This window comes from Sinohyriopsis cumingii, chromosome 6 (genome assembly GCF_028554795.1).
Source record: "Sinohyriopsis cumingii isolate HCF-2022 chromosome 6, ASM2855479v2, whole genome shotgun sequence".
Classification (NCBI taxonomy): Eukaryota; Metazoa; Mollusca; class Bivalvia; order Unionida; family Unionidae; genus Sinohyriopsis; species Sinohyriopsis cumingii.
This window is the reverse complement of record NC_142966.1, coordinates 154,002,073-154,023,119: the sequence shown is the minus strand read 5'-3', so window position 1 is coordinate 154,023,119 and position 21,047 is coordinate 154,002,073. Positions and strand designations below refer to the sequence as shown.

Below are 21,047 nucleotides of genomic sequence, written 5' to 3'. Positions count from 1 at the left end.
CTAGCTATATAATTTATTTTTTTGCAAAGTTTTATACTTGTGTCGTAAATTGCACAATGCGTATGCACATCCGTCACACTACAATGTGAAGATATAATTAGTTAAACATTTACTCCTGTATGGGTGAACAGAATTGCAGCCATGCATTAGATTAAATGTCGTGGGATGGCTGACCGATAAGTCAATGTAGTATGTAAATTCACGTGTGTATATTTTGTATTACCCTGACTTCTGATTAATTCTCATATGTATGTATGTATGTATGTATGTATGTATGTATGTATGTATGTATGTATGTATATATATATATATATATATATATATATATATATATATATATATATATATATATATATGTGTGTGTGTGTGTGTGTGTGTGTGTGCGTGCGTGTAATTACTAGTTTTCCTCTGTTGAAGATAATTTTCTCATTAGGCAATTTTTTAAAATGATTTAGCTCTAAAACATAATAAAGTGCCTTAAATCTCATTTGTACATGTGTTTAAAAGTCCCCCCCCCCCTTCAAATGCGAATAACATGTGAAAAATTACCTTGTGTTGTGTAATCTTGCTGGAAACGTTTCTGAAAAAAAGAAACGTTCTTTTCAAACTAAAATTCCAGCAACTGTACGTTCCTGTTATTTAAGACAGAATATTGCAAAAGTAACTGGTAAATTAATGTATTCTTAGTATCATGAGAAATTCAATACACTTATTCGAAAATTTAAATTTTTAAATCAAAATTTCTGACTCGATGCCAAAAATTCATGTTCAATTAGAGATCACAGATCTCCCAATCAGAGATTTGGAATACCGTAATTTCCAGTGTATAGACTCGTGTAACTGCGACTTTTATCGCATGCATAATTATGTGACACATCCAGGTATAACGTTTTTCTTCTTCTTCTTCTTTCTTTAGGATCATAATTGTCGGTATTATACGACGGTATATCAAGGTATGCATTGTTGGCAGATTGAAGCGCTTTACATACTTGTGCATACGGTAAGAAGACGAACCGGCAGACTTAAACAAGTACAACATTCAAGCGTTAATGACAAGTCAAGAGTTGCAGGAGAGATCCATGAATGTATTGCCATTGTCCACGTTTCTATGTTGTCAGTCTGATCTGAATGAATGATCTAATTGGTGAAAATATTAAGTTAAAATTACATAATTTACAATCAAAATATTCTATTTTCGCTAACCATGTTATAATGCTATTTTTCTTCTCGTCTTTCCGAGGATAAAAAAAGATAGGGATGAGCTATGAAATAATCCAAATTCGACTTTTGTATACACTGTCATAAATCTATTTCTAAAACTGAATTCAAAGAATGGACAGATTCCTGTGTAAACAACATTATGTCTCATTCGTGACATATAACTTTGCGAATATGCATCTTAAGACATTTTAAGAAGATTTCACAATCTGCAAACATGTGTCAACAGGTGTGTCTGTGTGTATATCCCGTTGTGTGAACAAATTGCATACTATTCAACTCCTTAAATCTCGCGAAATATAAATTATTTACAGTAAATTACATACCAGCCCATATCCGAAAGGATAAGCATATGAAGTGGTGGAGGCCCGTCCAAAGACATAACCTCCGACGCCAGCTGTTGTTTCATTGGACATGTTAGCCTTCAGTAATACGCTGTGTACACCATAACTTATCAAGACCCTCGCCGCAACAAGGTCAAGGCCATTTATGGAAGTCCAAGAAAGTTCGGCAGTGATATTCCTTTCGTCCAAAAGAACGACGTCCTTGTATCGTTCCTGGACAACAATGACAGCATAGTTCACGAAAGATTCACTTGTATTTAATGCAAACACAGTGAGATTTGATGCATATCGAATCAACGGAGTAACTACAAACATGGACCACACACCGATACTGTCATCGCACGTAAATTGAACCACCATTACAGGTTTGTCCGAGGTCAAAGATCCAAATTCCGTCGTCAAATGTATATGTTCGGCTTGCCCAGCTCTTGCGATAATCTTGGTGGTATTTTCTTGTAGGAAGAGAGATAAAGTTGTGCCATCCTCTGAAGCTATTACCCATATATAGTCCATTGCGTCAGCTGCAGGATTGGTGACGAGAGCAAAACTCTGTCCATAATTTTTAACGGGAGGCATTATATCTTCTCCATGATCTACATTAATGTGGCTTAGCCAATGTCCCACGTTATTACCGGATGAAACGAGAGTTGGATACGTTGACCTAATTCGTATCCCAGTCAGGTCATCTGTGCTTTGGGTGAAGAAGACTTCATATGTCTGCAACGTCATGGTAATATTCTCTCCTCCCGAATAAACGGCCTTCTTATTGATTGGTTCTTGAAATGTGATCCTTCTCATCGGCAGCGTCAGCGTTATGGTATTATTATTTCCGGTAGACACGATAGAGAACTGACATCTATCGTCAACGTCTGTACAGCACGTGACGATGAAGTAGTCCAATCCTAAAGCATCTGTTGGAAAAGCTAAAAAGGCATCAGCACTGTAGCTTACAAAGTTTAGACCTATGATGACTATATCGGTTGTGGATTTCACCAAGATGGCTTTAGAGACGTAGTTTTTAAGTTCCAGGCTCAAAGTAGTTGATGTGAATTCTATGCTGCTCATAGCATCAAGTTGAAGACTTTCATTGAGCGCATTTGGAAGAAGTGGACATGTTATGACGACTTTACTTGTAACTCTCTCCGTGTTGATGATGCCGAGGACAAGTTTATTTGTGTATTGCGTATTCTCCATCAAAACCAATAGAAACTCTCTTCCCCTAAGGTTCCATGCGCCTGAAAGAGACAAGACCATCTTTAATATAGTGACTGTTCTATTATCTTAATATGTTGATGTTCAGGTCTACATGAACGAATAGTTCTTCTTTCTTCTTCCTCTTTTTAGTCGTCTTGCAATAGATCGTGGGACTACATTTATCTGTGATGCTTATGGAACAAATACAATTCTAAAGTGTTAATCGATCAAAAGACTTAAAGTATCGTGTACGAATCGTCTTGGCCCTCCCAGCGCATGTATTTCACATTTTAAAACCTTGTTTTAATTGTAAACATTGCCGCACATACCGCACGGATGTGTATTTTATATCTGTAAATTCCCTTTATATTTAACTCTAAAACAAATACATTTCAACTGACTTTTATGACTATTCATATTCGAAAACACCACTTAATTACAGTGCACTGCCTCTTTTTGTCAGTCATCGTGAGTAGCTACCCATGTTAAAGAAAAAGAGTTGTGGAAATCAAACATCAGCTTGATGGCATTATAAGTATGATCGTGGGAGAGAAATTAAATTAGCAGCAATACTATTTTGTTTATTTTAGATAAACATACATTGAAATATGAATGTATGGATTACATGTTTCTCTTAAACATATTTGAAGTGATTAACACGGTAGCTAACATCACAATTTATCACGAACACTGTTCTGTACTCTGGTTTGTAAACTCTGTAACCGCTTTCCTCTCTACAAAACTTGCTTTTCTTGCCTCATCTTTTTTTCTATAATCGAAACTTGATCTTTAAAACTCAGTACTCGTATTTTGAACTCAATACTCATTACTAGACAACAATGAACCAGCCAATACTTACCACCAGTTCTTACTTATACCTTCGTATCAAAGCGCATAGCATTTAATAAAATCAGTAAATGAAGTCAGTTAACTTTCCAATGCCCCTAGGAAAGAAGTGTATCTTGTTTTGAGGTGATAATGTCCAAAAACCATTGTCAACCACTATCAGAAAAATCAATTGTCGTACTATTTCCAACGTTAATATCGTGTGTCCTATTTTCCCTTTGCTAGTTACCTATGACCAAGCTCATAACAATACATCCAAACAAATGAAAAATCTTTTATTTTCATGTCATTAACAAAGGTATTGGTTTGCGAGTGAAGAAAAACTGCATTGCATAACATTTTTATATATAAAAGATTCATAATGTCAATACTAAGGGACTATTTTGCAGTATATGACACGTGATCTCGACTTTTGAAATGGTGACACACTGGTTTTTCTAATATTGAATTTGCAGTAATTTGTTCTGGAGTTGTTTCTGATACTGGATTTGCGATAATTTGTTCTGGATTGTTTCTGTTAAAGGATTTGCAATGATTTGTTCTGGAATTGTTTCTGATATTGAATTTGCATATGTATGTATGTATGTATGTATGTATGTATGTATGTATGTATGTATGTATGTATGTATGTATGTATGCATGCATGCATGCATGCATGCATGGATGTATGTATGTATGTATGTATGTATGTATGTATGTATGTATGTATGTATATGTGCGTGTGTGTGCGAGCGTGTGTGTGTGCGTGCGTACGTACTTGCGCTCGCGCGCGCGTGTGTGTGTGGGCAGAACATTTTGTATCGTAAGAAATATATCTAAAAGATAACTAATACTTCCCAAAAAAGGCTGAGTCTCCTGGCTACACGTGATATAATGTTAACTTATATTATTTATATATTATTTAAAATTTTAAATGTGATAAATGCAAGTTATAGGACGGCAGATATGTGTCCTCACTGTGTACAACTGTATTTGAAAATGGGATTTTATCCGGTGACTGAAGCGTGAACTTTTCTTCTTGCAAAGTATCAGAATTACATGATGCTGCTAATAGTTGTAGAACAAGTGGGAGAGTGCACAGTCTCTGTGCTTTGCAAAGCATTCAATAATCTGTTGTTAATTAGAATCACGTCAAAATCTGTCAAATGGTATATCGCATTCTAAGGGACGAAAACCGTTGTTCAGAATGGTTGACAAATGAACTGATTGAGCTATTTCGCTGTTTGTATTTCTTAAAATTTGTAACACCTCGCCCTTCCTTAATGGACAGAAAAACAGTCCACAACTTAGGAAAATATGAACTGAGTTATCTGTTCTATATAGACGCCACGATGAACGAAATTCTAAATAAATCAATTAATTATCCATGCTTTCTAGATCTGACTTCTCTCACCAAGTTATTTTGTTCGTAAAGGAATATTTGCCTAGTTTGCTCTCGGCAGGCTAGTGCATATTGAATAACGGTACAAATTCTGCATGCCTGGATTGAGCAAAATGTGCAGGGCAGGTTGGATTCAGAAATTAAGAACAACGCCAGTTGTGATTGGTTTATTATGTAAGAGACGTAGTTTCCATAAGGCTTTAAAAAGTCGAGTCTCTTGTCTATATGTAAAACTACGTTAATTTGTACTGAAGTTATATTTTGTATTTTATATTATTTTTTAATATGATACAGACCAGTGAAAATGTTCTCGCTTGCGACAGGATTAACTCATACTCCCTGTCTAGTTCCGACAGAGTTATCTCTTAATTACAGTGGAGTTGATAGTGCTGACCTCGTCAAATTAAGATAGCTTGCTATAATAGCGTGTGACGCGTTTGCTGAATTAGGGTCGAAAGTGTATTTATTGCACGAAACTTCAGCGCTAAGGTTTATGGAGAGAAGAAAAACACCTGGTACCGCCATACCTATAAGGAATAGCAGACTTCAGGTGTATCTCTAAAAACGTTTACATAAAGGCGCCATTTATAAACCTGAATTTAGTAAAGAAATATGTGATTTGGATTATTAACGTAGCTTTAATTAAAAACGTTTCAGTCATATCGCTACGATGTCTGCAATGTGGCAGTTTATAGTGATGTCTAGCACTGGGTCACCATGCCGCAGACATGTAGCATGATGTCCCGCCCAGTCACATTATCCTGACACCAGGCCGACCAGTCCTAACACTACTAACCTCTTAATGCTGAACGCCAAGCGAGGCAGCTGTCAGTACCATTTTTGTTATTCTTTGGTATGACTCGGCCGGGGATCGAAACCACGACCTCCCGCATCCAAGGCGGATGCTCTAACCACTAGGCCACCGGAGCGGTGAAGAAACATAACATTTATCAGTTTTGTTCAAATGTTGATATACTTTTACTGGGAAACAATACAGAATTTTCAGAAATAACATGTTGGCTTTGCTAGGGGGCGGATGATAAAGATGGCGATGTCTGACGGGCCTGATGGCTCAGTATGAATCTTTCCAGGACATGGGTTGTCATGTATGCAACACTTTAAGTTATATGAACATAATATCACGGTCTGCGACTGATTCCTTTTTATTATTGACATGGTCTTCCTTCTTACTTTTCATTTTAATGTTATTCAACAGTTGCCACTTTGTACCCTTTCTTCGCTTTAAATTTGTTGTTGTTGTTTTGTTTTGTTTTTTTGTTTGTTTTTTTGTATTTTTTTTTTGTTGTTGTTGTTGTAAAAGTGACAGGAATATTGTCAGACAAAATCAATTTATTTAAGTCAGTATTTCGTACTGACATTTTAGTATGTCCATGTATAACCTTCTATTGACTTTTAGTACTTTCTGTCCAACAGTTCATTTCGAAATTTCCTCTAATAAGGCCAAACATTAATGAGCGGTAAGCACGTTGGTCAGATATTGGCGATTCCATCCAAACACTTCAAACAAGTCATACTGATCTTGAACTTTTGGGCGCCATCTCATTAAGTCAGAAAAACATGGGTCATATGAACATGTTCAAGGAAAGCTGCTTTCCATATTACGTCATTCTTGCAAACATGAACTATCCGATATGTGGCAGCCTCCACTTTTCTGGGAATAAAATTATACTCACAGGCTCTGTGCTATATATAGAAGCCTGAAATTTAGGATCTCACTTGATCAATGATTTATTTGTAGATAATGTTATTGAATTCAAATTAATACACTCTTCCATGAACTAATTTATATTACTTGGAAAATACAGCAATAGAATGAGAATATTACACTTTGAGGTATTTCACAGTGTTATAGCCCTTACGGCATACATGTGTTTTAGAGAAATAAAACCTCATATTTTCAATGCTAATTAATGAAAATATTGACCATATTAAGCAAATTAGTTGTCATTGTATGTAGGACCAATGTAATGACATGTTTTTATAATATTGTAATTATTTGACCTTTTATTTCAAATGGAAATCTACAGTGCTTCGTCTGAAGGTTCGGTGTTTATAAAGGATGCAGCAGTACAGGTGTCTCGGGAATGTTCTTGGACCGATGTGACATCGCCTTCGTGTACAAAAAGTTGTCCCAGGTGAAACAATTAAGCTTTCTCTTTTAAATTTTTCTTTGCTTGTTGTTGACTCCTTTTTTAATAGCTATCCTTTTTATGGATACTTTCACTCGTTTTTGCTCCATTTATCTTGATATGCTCATGTTTTTTTCACCTCGCAATTTCTATATTTTATTCCAAAGAATTCACACAACGATCAAAACTAAGTCTTTAGAAGCTTTGATCTACTGCATTTGTTGACAGATTGGTATTTAGACTTAATTTTATTTTCTACACTTGGGAGGAAAGTTTGCTATCGATGTTACAAAGAGGATGGGTAGGCTGGCTTACGTGCAAGGACTGGGGTTAGTGACCTCATGCAGCTTGTATGGTATTAAAAGATTATAATTGGTAATAAGATTGGGTCACTTCTCCCTGATATTAAGTTCTGCATTTTTGACAGAATCTCCATTTTGAAATAGTACGTTGACCTTTGACCTGATTGTTTCATAATATGACGTGTTGCGATTTTTCCCGTATCACCAATGTGAAGTTCAATAATTATGAATAAGATACAAATCTGAGTTCAAACAATTCATTCAGTTCAAATCGATCATTTTGGTAGCAGAGCACATGTATGAAAGTCACGGTTGTAACAACTCAATGGTATTTCTATACACATTGATATTCGACATTTCTTTTTGTCGCATAAAATTGCCATATTACATACAAATTCCGGATGGCTATATAGTTCTAATGTTAGCAATCGCACAATTCCAAAGGGGAGCTAAATGTGTAGGGAATGTTTGAATGTGAATAAAGGAGAAAACATGTTGTGACTGGTGCGTTAGCTTCTCCCGTGTTTTAAAATCGTCGTTTCTTGACTACAGGTGAAATTATATCCATTTATATTATAATCGTCTTTGGTATTTAATATATTTTTTTCTAAATATGATATACATCAATTAAAATGTATCTCTTGTGCCTGGATAACTCGTTCTCTGTTAAATACCGGCAGAATTATCTGCAGTAAATGATGTACATACCTGTATCCATCGTTAATCAATGTACGATTCCTCTCAATAACAGTGATACACGCTGCAGTAAAATGATGTACACACCTGTATCCATCGTTAAGTTATCAATGTACGATTCCTCTCAATAACAGTGATACACGCTGCAGAAGTAAGGTAAAATGTGACATTTTTAAAAAATATTTTTTTTATTGCATTAGAAACGTAGTAAAGCAATCGGGACCGTGATACTACATGCAGCTTTTTCTCGATCATCAACTATTCTCTTAGAAGCTAGGAACTAACAGCAATTAATAACGCCAACAGTCTTCGCAATAGTCATATAATTAATGCTACACTTTCTTTACGCAGGAAATTAGTTTACAATCATTTTCAGCATCCACAACATTTGGTGCTATGAACATGTGAAAACATTCCAAGTACTAGCTTTTATTATCAGAAGCACTCAGGATTGCTTATACAAAAATACGACTTCTCGGATCTTGTCATCGGATCTAAAATGAAGTAGAGAGACAAGGCAAGCGGAGACCATCGTTTCTAACGCATGCAATTTTTGGGAACGTAGATTTGATTATAAAAAGTCAATAATTTTCTATGTAATCCTCACTCAAGTAACACAGCTACTGTAACTGTTATCTCAGTATCTGTATTTATACATAAACCAATGCAAAATGGTAAATACCGTCTTTTACTTGCTTATAAGACGAGACCAGCTGCAAATTGCACAGACCCATATCTACCGGCGCATAATGTGCCGGCAGATCAAAAGCTGTGCTATTTCTTATGAGTAATCACAATAACAAACTATATATACTCTGATCTACGGTAGATTAGGGTCTGTTTTGTTTAGTTTTACTCGACTTATAAGGGAGCATTACGGTACGCCTTAAGGCTCCTCATATGGCGCATTATTTCTGTACTTTATCATGTACTGTCTATTCAGGGTCATAGAGACTCGATACAATAAGAGACTATTTACGAGAGGGCAATGGTGCATATTACTTTAGCCATCTCAGAAATGTAGTATTGACTTACCTACAAGTAGGAATAAACATAATGCAAACACGGCGATTCTTGACGACACAGTTTCCATTTCCTTCATACCTGGAAAACAGCAACAAAACAAAATGGAATCCGGATAAGAAAATCTTTGATTCAATGTTTTTTCTTCCACATAAACAACACAACTATTTAACAATTAGCACGTTTGATGATATTATATTCAAACTTCATTTCGCCTTGATATTCAATCAAACTTTGATAACTCGAACACCAAACACTCGAATATCCAGTAATACTCGAATAACTGACTCAATTCTGTCATAAAGCCTTCTGTTGTCTGCAACCCCAGGACGAAACCTTGAACACTCGAAAATCTTAGAACCTGAAAATCAATTGTTTTTGTATACCTACATGTGAATTCCAAGCAAATGTTTTAAATATATGACCCAACACCTTTGGAAATAGTTTAACTGCTGATTTCAATTTACATTATGTAGTTAAGTCAGTTGGTTCCTGATCAGAGGAAACGTCATCAGCTGACATAAAAGACTCAAAGTCGTTGTCCTTAAAATGTTAGCAAATTACTGCGAAGACAATCCTTTTGGGGTTCCCACTAATGATGCACTCTGTTAGGCAAACCATGTAAAAACTCGCCCCTGACAACAACGCCCACACCCCACCCCACCCCACCCCCAGCAGTATCGAATTAGTGTATTTAATAGCCAAATTCTGAACAGGGACTATTTTTGTAAGAAATTTTATGAATGCATTTTATTGAATGCTTTAGTTAGAAATACTTGAATGGGAAACCAAATTTTGACTTGATTATTTTCTCAAACTTTATTTTATATTTTAAGTGAATATTAAAACAACTGTTACCCTTGAATACAATCATCAATACAGTGCAAAACTACTACAGAATTACATGACAATAGTGGGGGGAAAATAGTTTTAAATGACATTTCAGACAAAAATCATTCAAATGAGTAAAATGAAATTTATTTTTAAAATTTATATTTGGTCGCAAGGATTCCGTTTAACATGACTAGAAAAAACAAACACCTAATTATAGTGTTATTGTTGATTTGTATTTTTTCAGCGTCAGCGTTAATCCAACTCCAAACTGGCAGTGTACCGTCCGCAAGAAGATCAACTCTGTAGCCTTGGTGAAGCAAGCCGGTGACACCTTTGTTCATGACTCTACAGCGTTGCTGAAGCAAGCCGGTGACCACTTTGTTCATGACTCTACAGACTTGGTGAAGCAAGCCGGTGACCCGTTTATTCATGACTCTAAGCCTTGATGAAGCAAGCCGGAGACCCCATTGTTCATGACTCTACAGCCATGGTGAAATAAGCGGGTGACCCCTTTGTTCATGACTCTACAACCTTGATGAAGCAAGCCAGTGACCCCTTTGTTCATGACGCTACAGCCTTGGTGAAGCAAACCGGTGACCCCTTTGTTCATGACTCTACAGCCTTGGTGAAGCAAGCGGGTGACCCCTTTGTTCATGACTCTACAGCATTGCTGAAGCAAGCCGGTGACCACTTTGTTCATGACTCTACAACCTTGGTGAAATAAGTGGGTGACCCCTTTGTTCATGACTCTAGAGCATTGATGAAGCAAGCCGGAGACCCCTTTGTTCATGACTCTACAGCCTTGGTGAAGCAAGCCGGTGACCCCTTTGTTTATGACTCTACAGCCTTGGTGAAGCTAGCCGGAGACCCCTTTGTTCATGACTCTACAGCATTGCTGAAGCAAGCCGGTGACCCCTTTGTTCATGACTGTGCAGCATTGCTGAAGCAAGCCGGTGACCCCTTCGTTCATGACTCTACAGCCTTGGTGAAGCAAGCCGGTGACCCCTTTGTTCATGACTCTACAGCCTTGGTGAAGCAAGCCGGTGACCCCTTTGTTCATGACTCTACAGCCTTGGTGAAGCAAGCGGGTGACCCCTTTGTGCATGACTCTACAGCCTTGGTGAAGCAAGCCGGTGACCACTTTGTTCATGACTCTACAGCGTTGCTGAAGCAAGCCGGTGACCACTTTGTTCATGACTCTACAGCCTTGGTGAAGCAAGCCGGAGACACCTTTGTTCATGACTCTACAGCCTTGGTGAAGCAAGCCGGTGACCCCTTTGTTCATGACTGTGCAGCATTGCTGAAGCAAGCCGGTGACCCCTTTGTTCATGACTCTACAGCCTTGGTGAAGCAAGCCGGTGACCCCTTTGTTCATGACTCTACAGCCTTGGTGAAGCAAGCGGGTGACCCCTTTGTGCATGACTCTACAGCCTTGGTGAAGCAAGCCGGTGACCCCTTTGTTCATGACTCTACAGCGTTGCTGAAGCAAGCCGGTGACCACTTTGTTCATGACTCTACAGCCTTGGTGAAGCAAGCCGGTGACCCGTTTATTCATGACTCTGAGCCTTGATGAAGCAAGCCGGAGACCCCTTTGTTCATGACTCTACAGCCTTGGTGAAATAAACGGGTGAAACCTTTGTTCATGACTCTACATTCTTGGTGAAGCAAGCCGGTGACCCCTTTGTTCATGACTCCACAGCCTTGGTGAAGCAAGCCGGTGACCCCTTTGTTCATGACTCTACAGCCTTGGTGAAGCAAGCGGGTGACCCCTTTGTTCATGACAAGAGCCATATTCATATAGTCTGGCCTTATACTCCAGAAACCGCCAAATTAAAAGCTCAGGTTTATTCACTTACTGTTACATTTAAGAGATGTAGTTTTTCACTCGTAATGCATGCCTACAAATATCAATACCTAATAAGACAGTTTTGATGTAAGTTGACAATATATTGATAATGTTTTTATTACTGATTGTAGAAAAGGTCAAGGCTAATGCTCATTGCCCAGCATCAGCAATAGTTGAGCAGCATTAGCACAACAACCCACAACTACCGGAGGGCAATTCTCCAAACAAAGGCCACTTGGTCCGTACTGTTATCCGTGTTAAAAAACAGCTTGTCCCAGAAGAACCCCAAAATTTAGACTTAGGTATTTCAATTATTAAATAACAGTAGAATATGGTTTTGCTGCTTAACTCAGAGACGCTGTTTTACTGATTGGCGAAAGTTGCTGGCGAATTTTTTCTATAACAAAATACATTTTTCATTGATATATTACAGGCAACAGATAAACAGAGTATATCCCATTGCCCATGATTAAAGACGCAATGAAAATCACAAACAAGTTAATCATTACGAAGTATAACAAAAAATAACAAAATACCCAGTTGTTTTACATGTGCGTATTCGGAAAAGCTTTGGTTATATTCGTATACCTGCCAAAACAGCATGTTCGACAACTCCGTTACGATAGAGTTTCGAAACTACTTATGAAAGATTACCCTGATGAGTCAGTCCATCGTCAGTCTGCAGTTTGATTAAAGCAAATAATCGTGAGGAGGTATTAATACAATTACGAAAAGTAAACAAATCTTTGCATCTAAAAGCTCCATTATAAAGAATGAAACCGTCCGAAATACAAGTTACAAATTATACATGATGTTGTAGAACGTGCATTCTCGTGTGGAAATAGGAATGTTATTACACGCTTAATTTCAAAATTCTCGCGGAATGTCAGTGGAAATCTCCGATTCACACTAATATATATTTTTATTTACAATCTTTTTTTTAAATACCCAATTTAAGACTTTCAAGATGAGAAAGCGATATTTTATTAATAACAAGAAAAATATAAAGATTGTTACTCATATGCTACGTAAAAAATATACAAAATAGCCATATAAACTTAAATTGTGTCTAAGCATATGTATGCATGTATGTATGTATGTATGTATGTATGTATGTATGTACGTATGTATGTATGTATGTATGAAGAATTATATATATCGAAGGATAATGAATCAAACATACAACTTCGATAAGGTTTAGCCTTAGTATACACTGTTTGTTAAAAATTTAAAAAATATGAGAGAGAGAGAGAGAGAGAGAGAGAGAGAGTACCTTTCGGTAACTTCTTATTTTGTTACATCCATATGTCAAATAATACACTCAAGAATGTATTCCAGTTACGATTTTATCGTACAGTGACTGTTTCACGGTTTCTAGCAGCTTTTTGTGCCAAGAGTTCAGGAAACATTGAAAGGTGTTTTCAGTTACAACGTATAAAACATTGTTTAAACAAATATACACTGTCCTATTTCTATTACCTTGTTTATTTTCTGTAGTCAGGTGACAGCCTTTTTGGAATTCATTTTACACTTCCGTCCTTTTGGGAATACCAAACCATTTATGACCCATGTATCTTAAATTTCAGTTTCAGGTTTAACAATTCAACAAAGTGTTACATATTTCTTACGTAAACTCAAAAGCGAAGTAAAATAAATGGTTGAATTAGGAACATATATTTAGGATGACAAAAGTATACGAACAAACAAAAACAAACATGTGTGCAATCAATTGGTGTATATTTGATAGTAAAACACCTGTCATAAAAATTCCGTGGCAGTAAGGGGATGGATTCATTGCGCAAAAAGTTAGTGTTGACTTTTCCATCCCTTTGACATGTCCATTCACTAAATACTAATTTGGTACCTTTTCTTGTATTACCGATCCTTTGTTGAAGCACTGTCAATACAAATATACTTTTATGCAAATATTCAATTCCTAGGACTATTGACAATAAGTTCATTAGTTGCCATGGCAATGCTGAAAGCAATGACACGTGTAATGGTTTATTGGAATAAGCTACGGTTGGAACTTGGTAGCACTTGACTATAATAGCCTCGTTTCAGTGTAATCTTTAGAGTGTATCTGTGTTGTAAAACACCAAAAACCAAACCAAGAAACTACTGAAGAACTTTATCAATGAATCCAAACAGATTAAATATAAAATATTAAAAAAAATGGTAGATGCATGCTTCGCTTGTTTGATGCGTGTTCTCCAACACCCAATACAAATTATTCCTGCACATAGTTCTCTGTATTTTTTCTTTCTTCTTCAAATTCTTTATTTTAATTCACATGACATTTATGAACGGGGACGAACATTTTAATCCCTGGTTTCATTTGTTTCTATGCAAAACTGGGTACCCATTTCTTTTTTTTTAATTTTTAAAATTTATTTATTTTGCACAGTATGTTTAAACTTCTGTTTTTCCGCCTCATATAGTAGTACCAAATGAAAATCACTTTATAATAAAAGTACGGAATTCCGTGAAAATACACATCTTATGTTTAAAAATGCAAGAATTTCCTTACGAAAAAAAAATCATTATTAGATTTACTTCTTGTGACAAAATCCGGCATCCTTCAAATCGTTGAATCATAGGGATGCTGTTGCAGGAAATAGTTTTCGGCATAATTTTAGACTTGGCTGCGAAACTAGAGAATACCCATCACATACTTTGCGGCACATCAGTAGTATATAGGGCCACTTTAGCGAAAATGGGACCTTAATGTTTAAAATTGGTATATCAAAATTGGCGACAATGGGACTTTAACCTGGGGAATATAGGGGCGGCACTTTGGAGTCAATTGGATTTTAACACGGGAGTACAGGGCCACCTTAGCGACAATGGGACCTTAACATTAAATTACGGGGTTTGCACTTTGGCGACAAAGGGAATTTAACATGGGAATGGTCCTGGGGTCAATGGGAATTGAAAATGGGTGACGTCATGGGGTTTATAGGGTCAACACTATTTATAGGGTGACATGCATTTATAGGGACAAAGGGTGATAGGGACAAACATAGACCTACAGAAACCAATAAATATACATCCAAACAAAGAAGATGGAAACACACACAAAAAGAGGACAGAGATGTTCCAAAGAAAGACTCACAGATACTCGTATTCGTAGCCGAAATGTATGGGACCGCCACTAGCAAAACTTAGAATCTTTTCGCTGGGGTGCACATCCGTTCAGGCTCCTTAGCGGTCTCCTTCGACGTCAGAGTCTCGGTGACACAGGCGATCGCTGTAAATGCAACTGTTCGTGTCAAAATACAGAACACGATCTCCTAATTGGTGTAGCACTTCGTACAATTTTAAGCGAGCATGGGCTGTCACGTAAGCCGCATTGATGACATTTCCTATTTCGTTGGCTTCTACAAAGTCCAATTCTTCTTCGTAATTGACCAGGATCAAGTTCTCACGATGGACGTTCACTTGTTTACTGTATTTGGTTTTGTCGTGAATCATCTGGAAGTAGCGGGAAGGTTCTGTCAAATACTTCGTCTTGGATAAACAAGGTCGTTGTGCCATTTTGCACTTTGGCAAACAATCGCCTTCCTTCGTTTTTCTCCACGTGGTCTAAAGTGATGCCTTCCTGCTCCCAGTATTTCTCTTTGAATTTCATTTGGTCTTAGGGAGTGTGGTACCAGGAAGGATAGCCGTTAGCTTCTTGTTTCAGTTTTAATAAAGCATCCACGTAGTCTGCGAAAATACCTTTCTGAGTCTTCTCACCCTTGTGGTATTTTTATATCTTGGGAATGTGGTAAATTTCGTACACTTCTAACAGTTGGTATCCCTGGTCATGAGCTTTAAAGAATTCCACGCTGACCCACGTTCCCGTCAAAGCGCGCTCTTCTTGGGTGCGCTGACAAGGCTTATCATGTTTGCACGTTTCGACACAAGTACGGCACAAGGAAAACATGAGTTTACCTTGGCAATGGTGAGGTATTACGGGATGGTGAAAGAACGTGGGAGGCAACACTTTACATTCAATCAATCTTTAGTACTGTCGAATATTTTCCACATCGATGCATTCCGGCAGCAATTTGTGGGTGCCCTGGGGAAAAGTGACAATATTTGCACACGTAAGGATACAGTGGACACACGTGCAAGTAATCGATTTCATCTCCTTTCTCCTCGTCGGCTTGGTCCAGCAAACAGGTGGCATTCGTCCGTCCTCCGTACAAACTAATCCGCAGGTTCCGACCGAGGGTCCACCAGCTTGTAACTTTACACGATACGTAAACTCGGGATCGGTTTTCAAACGGTGATCGTAGTAGTGTTCCCACATTTCCGCCATTTGGTATCCTTGCTATTTTCGTCATTCCAAACGTTCTAGGCATTCGGCTCAAAGGCATGGTCAAGTAACTCGTCGAACCTATAAATCGTACTTGTTCCACTTACATGTAGATGATTTTGGCTCCGGTCAAAGTCACTTTCGGACGTTCGGCACTTTGTTCCGTATAGTATCTGAGAAGAAATTGTCCATCGTATCCCGAAAAATTGTGAGCCATCACCGTGGCATTGCGATGGCAATCCTAATAACGTTCGATGCCCTCATGGCTGCACGTCTCAGTGATGGGGTTTAAGATCCATTGGGCGAAATCGGCTAGTGCATTATGTCCCCGAAATATTGTTTCACGTCTTCCATGAGTCTTGCTGCAGTGAGGGCGATCACTAAACATAGGCTCTTGGGTGCACTTTTCGCAGAAATTAGGAATGTGAATGCCAGTTTCGTACATGCATTTGAAATCGAAAAACATGAAATTGCCTTTCTTCTGGTCAACGTTCTCCTCTGGTTTGGAATGGTATTTTTGAATGAAGCATTCATGTTCCAAGACCACGATTTTGTGACAAATGTGACATCGTTTACTTCCTTGACATACGTGGGCCATGGCATTATTGGTACGTAAGCCTTGTCCACAAGTAGGTGTTGTGCATATTTGATTTAATCTATATTTGATTTAATTTAAGTGCCTGTAAGTTTTTTTGTAAAAAAAAAATAAAATTACATGTTAAAGTAATGTAATTTTGTATACCGGAATTTGATATTTTCCACAAATTAATTTGACCTGACTGTTTAGTCGAAAACAGCTAAAAATTGAACTCTGATTGAGAATCAAGTAAACAACTTCTTTTTTAAAATTCATTCTTCATATGTGATTGGTGATAGTGAAATCGAGGCTGAATGGAACTTCATGCCTATAGACATAAATGGCTTCTACAATGTTCTAGAAATTCTGGTTTTACAGGAGGGTTGATCTCATCCAGGCATCTGATTTGCTGTAGTCAGATTTTATACCGATGTTAATAGAGAATTTAGTCAGCTGGGCGTTGAAACACTTGATGTCAAGGTGTTCGTTTTGTTGTGACTAGTTTGGAGTTACATTTTTATTTCTATTTAAAATATTTGGATTCTAAAAGATTAATTCGCTTTCCTGGAAATAAATTAGTGCTCATGCAGAATTCTTGGACAAAGACATTTCTTTCAGTTTTATTCGGAATTCAAACACCAGAATATTATTGTTTGTGGATCAAGAAAGAACTGTATAAACAACAGCAATATACTGGCTATAGTATAAGTCATCGCCTTCCATTTTGGATTTTTCGTCGGTACTCGAACTCAAATTCATTAGAACATTTTATTAATAGGACTTGTAAAATTTAATCCGTGGATTATTCTTGGATTATAGTTGGATTTGATTCTTAAAACCTAAGTTCTTTTCCCCCATTTTTGTATTGCTTTTCCAGATAAATAAATTATTCGTTAAATTTTACAAAGCTTGTTGTCTTCACTTTTTCTTTGTTACTGTTTATGAGAGCCTAAACACGTAACATAGCACACAATCTCAGGAGTTGACAAGCACTTTTCCGCTGTGAACGTTGTGTTTTCAGATGTTGTTTTTAACAGGTAATGCTGACCAAGGTGCGCTGACAAGTCGGGCAGTGCACTCGTTCTTGTCTTTCGTCCAGACAGGGTTGAGAGGCCAAACATATTGAGCATTTGGATCCACGATACTTGTGTTGAACTCGATTGTTATATCCATAGCTACATTTCTCACAATAATATCTGTATCCCAGGAATCCGGTGATACTGGTGATGGCATCGAAATGTTCATCGTCTTTGAAATGTATTTTCCTGTTTGAAATATTTGCCTCGAAGCAACAGAGGAGCGAAGACGTATTGCATTTCAGGAATGCCACAGGGTGTGTCTTTGGATATCCCCGCTTGCTGTAACAGGAGTTCGGCTTCTCTTCATTGTATGGCTCGGTCCGATCGTTGAATAGTTTTCTAGGCTCATTCTGCCGTGTTGTTCTTGTCAGTATACGTTTGTCTTACGATGATGGCACGGGCTAAACACATCTTGTCTTGAGGGTTGTTAATTTGAACGAAGCTGGTCTTGGTACCAATAACACCTTTTTGCATCCGTTCCCATTGGGAAGAGACCGTGGGTTAAGAACAGTGTCGCTTTTCCATCGGTGATGTGAAACTTGTCGTTGGACTGCTGCACGTGTTGAATCTTTTCGATGACTTTGGAAGGTGTTAATTCTGATGGGCTGCAAAACTCGATTTTAGCGTGAGACTTCAGACTGTCGTGATAAATAGAAAGTGTCAAGTGACCGTCTTCTTTGGCTTGACATTGTCATTTCAGTGTGGTTAACAAAGAATCTCATACATCAGTAATGATCTCTTTTGCTTTCTCCAGTGGTACGGCGAACTTGAAATTTTGAAACTTCACTGTGTACGTGTAGGTCGTGTTTCAAAATTTTCTAGAGGAGTGCTTCACCATCTCTCGAATGTGGTAATATTTTTCGGGTGATAGTGGTGAGTTTTGGTTTAAAGTCGGTTCTCTCGGTCTGGTCACTGACGTGGAAGGGTGTTTGTTCTTGTTGAGCGAACACTTCTTTTTGTGTGTGAGGCCATACATCACGTCGCTGCCTTTTCTGTTCTTCTTCTTCTCTCTCACTAAAATCGTGCGATCGTTTCATTTCGATTGCTGAATCAGAAATGATTTAACCAAGTTCGTTCTCTCTACATATACCCTTTCTACCTCTTGTTGTGACATTGACTTGGTATATTTCACAATGGCAAGTGAAAGTCAAACATATAGGAACCATGGCTAATTTATGCGAACAACAACAGTGCGTTTTAAAGACCTCATGCATCTTGATGACTCTCCGATTCAAACCCTACCACGAAAGGAAAACGTTGCTAGAAAACAAACAGTCAGTTGGTGTCATCAAAAGAGCTAGAGACGGTAATGTGACTTTAGGACACGTACGTACTCCAGAAAATTACGCTACTCGACAACGATGTCTCCTTCTTTCTGTCACTTCTATTCTGTCGTTGACCACGATGTCTACCAACTCTGATTTAACACAAATTTTTCTTCATTTGATATTTGTTTTAACAATGACTAAGCCTATTTTTAAAAGAATTACCCTTTCTCGATAGCAGCGACGACGTTTCCTGCTCCTACCACTGTTGTTGCAAAAACAAAGGTGATTTTTCCTAAGACCAAAGTCTGAGACAGAGCAAGTATGTTGTGAAGTTGAGAGGAGGTGTCTAAACAACCACTGTCAAGCCCCTATGTCCCACTTCTGAATGTGATAATAACTTGCGATACTTAACATTTTCTAATGCGGAAATGATTACAAGGCATACAAAAGACATGTGACTTTAGCTTCTGACACTTGTGCAGACTCTTCACTTCATAAGTGTCGCAGAAATATCCAATTTGTACCATTTTCCAAAACACGTACACACTTACACACTTACAACGTGACCAGAATCTGTACTTCTTTATTTGTGGATATCCCACAGTCCCGTCCCAGCATATATAGCTGGTTAAGAACTGCAGAAATATCCCCTCATTTTTTCAGAAATGTCAAAGCTTTTATGTGTATTTTTCCCATTCCACCCTTTATTGGTGCCGTAAAAACACAAATAATTTATACATTTTTTTTCTCAAGTTGTTGGTGCATGGCAGATTACATCCAAATACCTTCTCAAGTGAAAGGTATTCTATACATGACATTGCCTTTGTTAAAATCGGTTTTGCTGGTTAGTCATCGTTAATCTTTAATTCTATTTTTTTATGTATTTCTTTATATAGAAGATGTAAGATTGTTTATTGTTGTAACGGTATGTATGTTATTTAGTCAGTTGCCGCGAAAGAAAATATATATATATAGCAAAGTGCTTACGTTTGTTCAGTTTTCTTATTCAAGCTCTACAAAAGGTACCACGTTTGTCTTGCAAGAGGAATGAAACTATAGTTCCTCGGACGTGAAGGAAAACATACTTTTGTTACTACAGTTTGCTGTCTTTGTGTTCATTTTAATCATGCATGCCTTATATTTTTGTGTTTAGAGATCATATTTCTTCTGATGTAAATACATGCATCATTGGACAGACAGTTTGGGTTATCATCCTTGAGGTTCACTGTATAGTTTATTTACTTCATACAAACCCTCAAATTCACTACTTTAAAAAAAAAATACCACTCAGTACTATATAATTTCTCTCTCTACCTATGCAAATGTGTGTCAAAATGTCAAAGTCAAAATATTTTGTTTTGGTCAGTTTCCAAAAAGCGAACAATATTGGTACGGTTAAGTATTTGAGGTTGCAAGAAGAAATGTGACGGGACACAATCCAGGATTGTAAGTTCACACTTCAGTCAGTCTGCACTGTAATGGTAAAAATTCAAGAGACTTGGAAAAACAATGCGTCAGTTGTTCGGAGCAATTTTATTGGCTACACCTATTTTCTACCACCTTAGCTTCGAATCTCCTGCAGTCGCTCTTCGCACAATGACAAGATAGGACGTGTTATTCTGCGCTTGACCACTACACTACCTGCAATGAATTTAGAACCAAGCAATGCGTCACTCGTTGTAAGTGACTTCATTGGCTAACCGATATTTCCCACCGCTTTAGGTTCAAATCGGTGTTAGTTGTTATTAGCACAGCGAGAAGATCAGACGTGTTGTCCGGTACCTGCCCATTAGTCACTTTACAAACGATAAAACTAAGGGACAAACAATCGTACCATGGGCGACTCGTGGAAATTTCAGTCTTATTGCGAAATACATCACTGCATGTTTGGATGTACTATTCTGTGAGAACTTTACATGACGTTTTTGACAGAATGATTTTGGGAGGCTATATATCCAATTCACTCTTGTGATATTTTATAATAGT

At 37.6% G+C, this 21,047-nt stretch overlaps 1 protein-coding gene across 1 annotated transcript in view; it reads right to left on the bottom strand.

The window, feature by feature from the left end:
* The window catches only part of LOC149798306 (IgGFc-binding protein-like), a 31,185-nt gene extending 28,369 nt beyond the window's left edge, over positions 1-2,816 (bottom strand). The window contains exons 1-2 of the mRNA XM_089960860.1: positions 1,545-2,816; positions 550-580 (exon numbers count right to left, since the gene is read on the bottom strand). Coding sequence (XP_089816986.1) covers positions 550-580; positions 1,545-2,816 — 1,303 coding nt within the window. The remainder of the gene's footprint in view (positions 1-549; positions 581-1,544) is intronic.
* Positions 2,817-21,047: the final 18,231 nt, after the last annotated feature.